The 11,428-nt window shown below is 33.0% G+C and overlaps 1 protein-coding gene and 1 long non-coding RNA gene across 2 annotated transcripts; both read right to left on the bottom strand.

The window, feature by feature from the left end:
* Positions 1–317: 317 nt before the first annotated feature.
* On the bottom strand, positions 318–2,835 carry LOC142627240 (uncharacterized). Its single transcript, XR_012842794.1, has 3 exons — positions 2,691–2,835; positions 2,573–2,608; positions 318–365 (listed from the first exon to the last, which is right to left on the bottom strand). It is a non-coding gene; the product is annotated as an uncharacterized LOC142627240 (long non-coding RNA).
* A 3,999-nt stretch (positions 2,836–6,834) lies between these two features.
* Positions 6,835–9,002, bottom strand: LOC142627553 (uncharacterized). Its single transcript, XM_075801433.1, has one exon. It carries the CDS (start codon positions 8,074–8,076, stop codon positions 6,859–6,861), a length of 1,218 nt encoding a protein of 405 aa, XP_075657548.1. The 5' UTR covers positions 8,077–9,002; the 3' UTR covers positions 6,835–6,858.
* Positions 9,003–11,428: the final 2,426 nt, after the last annotated feature.

Genomic DNA, 11,428 nt, shown 5'->3' with positions numbered 1-11,428 from the left:
TTCAGTAACTCCTCATCTTCCACATTCACTCTCATATCTTTACATTTATGTTATAACACTTATTCATTTTAATTATTTAATATTAATGTACTCCAACACGTTAAACTTGTATTGATTGTGAATAGGAAAGAAAATGAACAAAAAATAACACAATATAGAGATTTAACTTCAAAAGTCAAAACCCCCCCAAAAATTAAAAATAAATAAATAAAAGAGAACAAGATTTCCTAAAGAATGTGAGTGTAAGAATGAAGGTACTGACAATAGGATGTTGAAAACATTGTTTCTCTAAATTTCCACCCATTATATTAAAATGCTGTTAATGAACCCCACTGGAGAATAAAAGACCATCTGCATCCGCATATCTGCGAAAAAAGGAAGAGAGTGTAACCCAAAAAGAAGGAAAATTGACTGGAATATGACCAAAAGGAAATGACAATAAGGAGGCAGAATGAAGTTCAAAATTTGTACAAATGAATAACCCAAAAACCACAACCTAAAGCTCGGTAACATAGGTATGACCAACAGAAAGTTTGTACTGTGATCATATACTATAGCCGGTGCTCCAAATGAAGGCCAGTTGGTTCCGTAACCTCTCCCCATCTCTCAAAGACTATAAATAATGGCTTAAAAATAAAGTAAAGGCTCAGGAGATATAGAATTATCCTGAGCAAACTAACAATTGATCCAAAAAGTAGAATTTCCATGACTAATGATAAATCTGTGTCAACTAATATCTAGAGTAGTGATTCTAGTGACCTACAAGATGGCATGACACAGGAAGCCTTTACACGAATAAGTTTAATTAGATACAAGCAATTGGAAAGAAAACAAAAGGGACAAAGAATGGGTCCCAATATAAATAAGTTTAGCATCTTATAACTCATTGCCAACCACAATGTCCTTTGTCTCATTATGGGAGCATTGAGAAGCAGCCACTAAATTGAGCTATAACTCATTGCCAAGTAAGGGTCTGCACCATTGTTTCTTAAATTGCTATCCAATTCCACCATCTTTGATGTTTCCATCAAAATAAAACCCATCTTCATCACTCTCCCACAAAGCTGACCTTGAATTATCCAGGCTATTATAGCATCCAAACTTGAAGACTCTGTGCCAAGTAGATAGACTTAAGAGAAGCATGGATCTTGTTCTCCATTATTCCTGTGTTGATCAACCACATTAATCAGATTCAGATCTAGTATAAGATTTTTTGGTTCCTTCTTCAAAGCATTCTGCTTCAAGCAATTTTGATCATATTCTATCACATGCTTCAATTGTCCATCTTACTTCTCTATCTTAGGCCTTCCCATCAAATATTAACTCACCCTTCTTGTAAGTACCAACATCTTAGCCAGATAATAGACCGTGAATGACCCATTATTGTTATCCACAAACATCCAACTTGAAAAGCCAAAATTGATTATTGAAGCGCTCCTTAAATTCAACCTTAATTTTATTTTATTTTTTCAATGGAAGGCCGAAAAACTTTTATTCCAAAACAGAAACCAAAACAAACAACAGCTACATATCAATATTAAGGTTCTGCTGAAGAAGAATTACATCAGCAAAAACAGAAAGAGCAGAGCCTAAAATAAAAATACCAGCTAGGCAATTCTTAAGGGACCATTTTGCAAGAACATGAGCAGCTCTATTCAAATCTCTAGGAACCCAGCTGTACTTCAAATTATGTGAAAGAGCTTTCAACCTTAATGTATCTGAAATTATAGTTGAGATCCTCCAAGGAACATGGGAGTCTAGTTCTTGCAGTGCCTCAATGCACACTTTTGAATCGCTCTCAGTTAATGCTTGGCTGATGTTGTGGCTGATCACTTGCTGAGAGGCCCAATTAATTGCTTCTGCTTCTGCTTGGACAGGGATGTTAGTTTCTACCTGCTTGGTATGGGCAAAAACCAATTCCCCTCTACAATCTCTTGTGACAATAGCTATAAAGGATTTGTCTGATCCTACAGCTGCATCACAGTTAATTTTAATGACTCCATGGTTTGGGCATGCCCATTTCCTTGTCTCTTGAGAAATTGGAGACAGGTTAAGTGAAAGAGAAGCTCTCAAATGCTCCCGGAAACGCCTCACATTTTGGTCAACTATATGTCCAACCATAATTGTGCCTCACATTCTGATAAATTTATCAGATCAGTGGCCAACTCTGGCACTTCTACGAATCCAATTTGTTGGGTAAATTTAGATAAATTAGAAGAACTGTTCTAAAATAAACCCAAGGAAAATATTAAAAGAATTTTTTTTTTTTTGAAAATTATATTTAAAAACATAGTTTATATCAAACAATCTCTTTATTTTCCAAAGAACCAAATAGAGTATAACAGTAATGCACAAACAAAAAAGTAGATAAGGAGAGATGTCACTGGTTGGATGATAGGCGATAGCAGTAGTTAGCTCTTATCAGGTTGATTACTATTTAAGCAATGCCATCCCACATGAAGTAGATTAAAACCTATATATATGTTGGGATATGCAGAAGCCTATGTGCTAAAAGATGTCCTAAGAAACAAGAACCTAATCTAAATTAAAATGTGAGGGGAGAAGATGGTACCTCTAAAACAGTATCAGGAAAGTTTGAATAGGAGTCCTGTAAATCATAACTGTTAGTAAAGGACTTTTTGAAAAATGAATATAAGCCATTTAAAAACTATAAGAGGCATGTAGAGAACCTCAAGAGATGCCAAGCACTCTGTCTCATGGTAGAAAATAATGCATGGTATGGTAATTACCAGTCATCAGTAGGCTGAAACAAATATGAACATAATAATTGGGTAGAAATAAAAGGAGACAGAATTAGATGATCAGTATAGGCATATTCCATATAGCATCATTTTTATAATAAAAAAATATTAATAACAAAATTGGACTGTACTGAAACTGAAGCATGGTTTTTTGAACACAAGTACAGAATGGAAAGGCTAAAGAAGATGTAAATTTACTTGGCTCATCAATGGCTAGGTTTCCTGCAAGGAGGATAGATAGTGCAGCACACAGGCCAGGTGAGGAGAGTAGGGATGAGTTTTTAGCAGGTAAAGTTGTTAGGAATGTGGGTGAGAGCGGCATAACTGTCAATTTTGAGCTGGATTTAGACCGGGCAAGAAAGAGCTTAACACTGTAGGGCCTTCAGCACTAGGTGGACCCAAAGAGAATAGTACTGTAAATTTTGCAGCCCAACTGCTGATGTTGCAATTCAAGATTGGAGAATTCTTAGATTGGATTAAGAAAGCTTAGAGCCTTGGAGTATGGATGTTTATGGGGTCCCTATGTTTAGTTTGTATTAAGCCAAAGGCTGTGAAGAAGATATTGAGAAATAAAAATATAGAAATATATGGGAATTTGGCTAAAAAAGTGGAGTATGGTAAATTTTTGATAAGTGGAGTATGGTAAATTGAAATTATATGTTGTGCAGAAGTGTATGTTGCAGTCTCCTGGGAATAGGATCCTCAACGGGTAAAACAATTAGCTGTGGGGTACTATCATAATCTGTTATCCACAAGCATCCAACTTGAAAACCAGAATTGTTGATTGAAGAACTCTGAAAATTCAACCTTGATTGTTACACATAATAGGGTTATAAAATGAATCCTCAAGTTGTACAATTGTTTCAAATTTAATCAGTTTTTGCATCTTCAGAGCTCACCAGTTATGAAGTGGAGAACTAAAAGATTACACAAATACATGCCATCTTCATTTGCAACAATAAAGAAATGCTGAGCTAGATAAATAACAAACCATTATTAAAGGTCATAAAGAAGTTTCTCCATTACAGAATTGTTCACAACTCTTCCCCCCATCTCAGGTTAAAGAAGATAGCTGCTTTCAAATTCTTGTCATAAAAACTGTATGCAATTTAAATAAATAATAGTATATTCTTTTACTTTGATTATAAACTCTTACAATGTTACTCAAGTCAACAAATGGGTGATGGAGCTATCTCTACCTGGATGGTGACATTACATCTCCAATGTTCCAGTGGGTCCACTACCAAACTCAAAAGATGCACACTTCTTTCTACAATGAATCACATTGGGGAAAAAAAATTAAAGCAAGTCAACGAATTGAACAATTCAGGCGAAAACCATAGTTTTTGATTTTGGTGGTTTCACAGCCTGCTTTTCTCAATTCTTATCTTCTTTAAGATTGCATGTTTGCCCTCATTGGCTATTTTGGTCATCACAACTTTCCTCTTCAATCAAGAAGATTTCTTCATACTTAGAATGAAACAAAGTTTACATTTTTGGTATATTGGGATTAAGGAAAATAGTAAACACCTTTTAGAAGAAAGTCCAGCTTTACATTTTCACATACAATTATTTCTAATAAATTTCATATTCCTTCAAAGAATTAATTTAGGCATAACTAATAATTATGATTCCAACAAAATAATAAGCAAAAATACCAGAAAAATAAAGTTGGAACTTTTAAAGTTATGAGCCTTACCTGCTTGTATATATGTAATTTATGCAATTAAAGATGATGTTTCAAAGACCTTGTGCCAAACTGGTACCAGTAGGATACACCCCATACATGACCCAAAACGGTCACATCATTGGCAACTGCCCAATGCCCAACAACCAAACACACATGTGCCAACAACTAGCTAATGTTGTTTAAAACACCCAAATGCACCATCTAAAGCAAATCAGCCACAACCAGACTCATCCAGTTAATTAAGAGCTGCAGTTTGTAACCTCATCCAATTCTAACATGGATCAAACTTAACTGATGCAATTTCCCCAACTCAAATAAAGAAAAAATCCTCAAACATCATAAGCATTCTAAAAGGACATCTAATTAACAAGACCCCTTTATTAGTACCATATCAGACCATACATGATGAGAATCACCAAACAACATACTAAGTGCCAGAAAACTCCCATATAACATGAAATCACATTAAAAATACATATATCTTGGAGAGAAATGCCAGTGCCACCAATAAATATCTGATATATTGTCCATACAATGGAAGGGTTCAATTACAAGTACAGCTACTAAAATCAACTAATCTCTTCTATGCTGCAACAACAGATTGCTCCAAATCAAACAATCACTTGGAACACTACTCAATCAAACTATGAACTTTATCAATAAAATATGAGAAAGATACATCATAAGAGAAGCTTTAGAATATATAAGGAAACCTTATTCAAAGAATCAATTGTAATATAAAACATTAATATACAGAGGATCAAATATAATAGGGAAGTTTAGAATGAAACAATGAATGACTTTATATAGCTTAAATGCTGCATTTTTCTTACTTCTAGAGGTGCAGACTATAGGTGTTTGCAAAAACATATGATCAATCAATCAAATTATAGGTTTAATGATATATTGTAGTAAATTTAAACTCAGTTCTCAAAAAGACTTTGAGATCTCAGTTTAATTTTTTTAATAAAGTTAATGTGGGAAGTAATATCAAGAATAAAATGTCAACTATAAATATTAGTAAAGGACTTCTGAAAAATGAATATAAGTCATTTAGGGCCCGTTTGGTACCACAACTTAAACAACCGTTTTTAGTTTTTAAATAACATTACACGTATTTATACACACTTTTTCCCCCACACATATTTCCAAAAAAGCTTAAAACTGTTGTTTAATTGCATGTACTAAACACCCCCTTAAGAACAAAAAGAGGAGTATAGGAAAGCTTAAGAGATGTCAAGCGCTTAGTCTCATGGTGGCAAATAATGCCAGCTATGGTAATTGAAAAGTCATCAACAGACTGAAACAAATAACATAAGAATTGGGTAGTGAAAAAAGTGGACAGAGTTAGAGGATCAGAACGGGAATATACGCACGGTATCATTTAAAGATAATAATAAGAACAACACAATTAGACAGATATCACAGAACTAGAATGCTTAAAAATTAATTGAGGGAAAAGAAACAAAAGCATGGTTTTTGAACACAAGTACACAGGTAATAGAAAATGTTTCTCCCTTGAAATTTTAGTAGTGCTACATAACAATGACATTGTTCAAAGCAGGAAAGGCCCAACTAACATTTTAAACTAAGCCCAGAACTTATCAAACATAATTTGAAGTAGTCTCTTTGCCTGGCAAAGTTTTGAAGATTACCTTAGAGTACAATTCAACTAGATAACTCAACTAGCCATTTTATTACAATACATATATATTGAGGAGAAATGTCAATGCGATCAATAAATAATTCTTGATCCTAATATGCTGCCCATACGATGGAAGGGTTCAATTTACAAGTACAACTTCTAAAACCAACTAGTCTCTTCTATGTTGCAACAACAGACTGTTCCAAGTCAAACAATCACTTGGAACAGTACTTAGTCAAATTATGAACTCTATTGATAAAAAATAAGAAAGATACATCATAGGAGAAGCTTCAAACAATCATGCGTAAAATATAAGAGCAGATATGAAACACTATTCAAACAATCATGTGTAAAATTAAACATTAAATTATAGAGGATCAAATATAATAGAATCTTTAGAATGTAGCATTTTTCCTACTACTAGACCAGCAGATTTTGACTACAGGTGTTTGCAAAAACATATGACCAGTCAATCAAATTTTAGGCTCAATGATATATTGTAGAAAATTAAACTCAGTTAACAATAAGACTGGGGTCTCAGTTTTATTTTTTAACAAATTTAAAGGGGTAAGTAATATCAAGAATAAAATGAAAATATGACTTGATTTAATAATAATAGAAAATCACATTAACATTCCACTTAATGTTATAAAAGTTAAGCAAGACCCATTTTTTAAAGCTGTAATAGCACATCAGATTAAATAATAAAAACAAAGGCTCAACCCGAGAGGAAAATATAGATATAAAAATTAAAATTACATTTATCCATTCATTAAACATCTATCGTGGATGTAGAAATTACATGGGGCACATTGAAAGATAAACTCACTACAAGGATCACCACAATTGTGGCATTGAGGGTTGTCCTTAGTTTCCTCAATGAAAGTAAGGGGGTGTGGATGAAAATCAGCTTCGTAAGAATTCCCAAACTTCCAATTTGTGTTATCCCCAAAAATGAATCCCCCAAGAATGCAATTAGGATGAGCAGGATAATTACAATCTACACAGTAATAGAACCAATGTTTTGGATCTCGTTCTTCTTCACAGATATCACAATAATACTCATTAGAGTCATCTTCAACAGTATAACAAAGAGAGAAAGGATGCTCGTGTTGTCTGTACCTGGTGGTATATGGTAGCGTAGCGCATTTGAAGTCGAGAGCAAATTCACAAACGGTACAACGAAATATTTGGTTACTTTCAGAATTACAACTAGTGCAATTCTGTTGATATGTTGTGGTAGAGAGGATAAGTTGGTGCTCATGACCTTCGTGGACAAGGATGTCTGAGATCAAACTACACTGAACATCGAGATTAAAGTAGCACCCTTCACATGTATAGGAGAAGCCATTACAATCCCGCTTACAGGCACGACACCTAAAATCCTCACTTGGTTCCATTGGGATGAGGATGAGTGGATGTTGATGAAGTGGATGTCGCTTTTTCTTGGGTAAATTAGCACAAGATTTATGAAGAGAGAAGCTACACTTGGCACAACTATAAAAGGGAGGGACAATGGCTCGTGAGCACCCATTGCATTTTTGGCTATTTTGAACCTCATCAGTAAGATTTAAATCATGCTCGTGACTAAAGTGTGAAATTTTTGTGTCTATTTGAGTTTTGTCATCCCCCACATTGAATTTTTTGACTTCGTAAGGTGCTGCTGAGTCAATGGACTCATCGACCTCTGGATCCTCATCTTCAAATTTTGACCAATCTATATCCTCCCTGTTTTCCTCGGCTATAGCACAATCAAGGTGGGCAACGAAATTGCATCTAGAGCAATAGTAAAGCCCATAGCGTGTGTCCACTTTTCGAACACATATTTGACAAAATCGGGAGTCGGGTTGATGGAATTCAAGAGAAGAATGGGTGAGGTGGAGAAGGTGCTTGTGACGCACAACTTTGACTTTGCGTGGGTATTGATAAGCACATGTTCTATGAATCCAGGAACCACATGTATTACACAAGAAGGGCATACCTTTGTCTTCTTTGCCACAAAGGTCGCAAGTGAACGTGATCCACTTCCAAATGGGGATCAATGGGTGGTCGTGCAATTCAGCTTCAGCTTCCAAAGTGGGCAGTAAAGAAGCGCATGTGATGTGAAGGTTGAAGTCGCAGCGGGAACACTGATAAGTGTATACACCTTCTTTATATTCTTTGCAGAGTTCGCATTTGTAAATTGTTTCTCATCGTCTGAATATGTCCATGGGTCAAAGAGAATAAGAGGATGAATTGGGTGCAAGGGATGGTGCAACCCAAGGGGTAGTTCCGCACATGATTTATGACGAAGGGTGTAGTCTGGGCATTCTGGTTCTTTACAACTGTAGCTAGGTCCATAAACTGATTCTCCGCACCCCCAACAAGGATAGCCCCTTCTGTCGTCGTCTGGATTGAAAAGCAAGGGATGCTTTGGATGGGAAAAATGCTGAATCTTCTGCTGCTGCTGCTCCATCTAATCTAATCTATCTTCTTTATTTATTTAATTGTATGACAAGACATGCAAAGCAACGTGACAGTCACAATCACAATGTCAGACATATCATCATCATCATCATCATCATCATCATCAAATTTCTTTTTTGTTTATATAAATAAATAATAAGAAAAAAGGGCATAAAGAATAATATGTAGAATAGAAAGAAAGAAAGGGCTGGTGCAGTGGTGAATCTATATAAATAAATAAATAAATATCAGAGGGATTTGGAATCGGTGGTAGGGAGAATTTGAGAGATTGATTGACTGGCCTGGGTCGAGCCGTTGAGGAGGCTTGCTGCTTTTTTCTTTAGAGTTGAATATATTATATTATATAGCAGTAATTTTGTTTTTACTTTTTATGGCTGTGTATGAATTAGAATTAGAAATAGAAGGTAAAAAGTATAAAAAATATATATATAAAAAGAGGGTTTTGGGCGTGAATGTCCTTTGAATTAAAGGCCTTGGGCTTGGGTGTGGCCCGTGGCTATTTATTTATTTATTTATTTGTGAGTTTTTTTTATTATTTAACAAATATTAATTCAAACACCCTATTTTATTCTGTTTCTTTTGTTTTTTTGGTTCATACAATTTGGGAGCCTAGAGCAGAGGAGGAGGAGGATGCACTGACTGAATTTGGGCCTAACTCAGCACGTGTTTGTTTCATTTTACTGTGTAATAAATGAGTAGTAACTAAAGAGGTCAGGGTTGGATTCAATGTTTTATGGGCTTTTTGTTTGCCGAATTTTCATACAATTATGGAATTAGATGTGAATGTTTAAAGGGCTTGGGTGTGGCCCGTGGGTATTTTCAATTTTTTTAATGTCAACACTGAAAGGCATAAAAACTATTGTATAGATAATATATTGGAATTCTTTTAATTAATTTTCATTAAAAATTAAAGTGACTTACTTTTTTGGGAAAGAATAAAAGTATTGTATAGATGAGAATTATTTTACTTGATTTCATTCCAAATAAATGTGATTTTTAAAAAAACAAATAGAATGCATCTAAAAAGTTAGGAATAAATACTAAGAGTTCTTGCACAACAAAAATTTAAACTATGTTTTTAATTGATCCTCCATTCATGTTAATAGAAAAATATTATTTGTTTTGTACTTTTTTTTTTGTCTTTTGTTTATGTCAAACGTTATCATTTATTTAAAATCATCTGACACATATCTAAGTTTGCCTCTATTTAATATATAAGTAACTTTCAAAAAAAAAATGTATATATATATATATAAGTAAAGAATGCAACTAAGTTTGCCTTCATCTTGATATGATTAATTCTTTATACAAGCTTTTCATTACCCCAATGTAGCCAATACAACTTTAAAGTCAAAACAACAAAGTTTATCCAACAAAACCTCTAAAAGAAAGTTCAATAGCAACTGCAATTTGGAAATTCAAAAATGAATGAGCAAAGTCTTTTAGAGTTTCACATAAACTCAAGCGAGCTTGATTCAATGTTAATCCATCTTTACAATGAGAAATGCAATAGGGAAATTATTTTATTAATAAAAACATCTTCTGTTTTAATGTTGAGTCCATTACTCCCATAATTTTTATTATTTAGGTTGAAATTCTCTCTTCCCCACATGTGATAAATAAGAAGGAAGAAAAAAAAAAGAAAAAAGCAAAGATTTATGTTTGAGGATGAATGTAAATTATCTAATAAAATGAACATTTGATAGGGATATGTTCAAGTTTGACTTTTGGGTAACTCTTACCGAAATCTTATTTATTTTTCTTTTTTCTTTTTTTGGATAATTAATTTCTATAGAAGTTATATTCCTCAATTCCATTCTTCCATAATAATAGTTTGTAATCCTATTATTGAACTAAATTTCTTTCCTCCAAATATCGTGCTAATTAAATATTAAAGTGATCTATTATTCTTTTTGAATATCAAGGTGATTAGACATTAAAAACTCACTAATCTATGAAGAGTGATTATATTTTATTTTTTTGTATACTTAATTACAATAAATGAAAAACTTTATAAATTAAACAATAAATGGCTACTAATTATTTTGAAATTTTTTGTGTGATTAACCTATAATAAATATTAAATAAAAATGTGATTCAAGAAAAGATTGATTTATGAAAAATAATTGAGTGATATACCATTTATCCAAATTGAATTAAATGTAACATAAACCAAACCATGTAGTAGTAATAAATCTCACAAAAATATAGTGTCAAGTGCAATAAAATCTTATTACATTTAACATCTATATGACAAATTTTAAGTAAGCAAAGTAATCTATTGTTAATTATACCAACAGAAAAACACTTATACGTGTAAACAAATTTACAAAGGCAATTATCAATACTTACATCAAGAAGAATCCAATTTTGGCTTCAAAATACACTTAAGGAAGCTTCCAAATTATCCTCAGTTTCAACTTTCTTTAAGTAACTTCATATGAAATCCCTATATAACATCTACTATATATTGGATTTCATGTCATTGTGTCAAAACAAAGAAAACAAAAGAAAGAAAGAAAGAATAAAGGAAACAAAAGAAAGAAAGAAAGAATAAATGAAGAAATAGGCAAGTAGGCAAGGCATATGCTTGCTTGCCAACTTAGACTTAAATACTTCATAGTAACATTTCTTTTTTCTTTTTTTTTTCTTTTTCTATTTTTCTTTTCCTTTTGTGTTTCCAAACATGTCCATACTATCATTTAATTTCTCATTCATTTATAAGATTTATATATGCATCTCTATCTAGGTTATACACAAATGAAATTTTATCTCGTGTTACATTTAAATGATGAATTTTGAGCTGGAATTTATTCAAAATTTAACTTTTGAAATTACTAATACTAATTTATATTGTTTATGTTA

This window comes from Castanea sativa, chromosome 3 (assembly GCF_040712315.1).
Source record: "Castanea sativa cultivar Marrone di Chiusa Pesio chromosome 3, ASM4071231v1".
NCBI lineage: Eukaryota > Viridiplantae > Streptophyta > Magnoliopsida > Fagales > Fagaceae > Castanea > Castanea sativa.
Note: the sequence above shows the minus strand (reverse complement) of the source record. Positions and strands in the feature narration are given on the sequence as shown.

Bases quoted from the DNA above. Each gene is read 5' to 3' on its own strand.
- LOC142627553 (XM_075801433.1), bottom strand. From the start codon at position 8,076: ATGCCCTTCTTGTGTAATACATGTGGTTCCTGGATTCATAGAACATGT.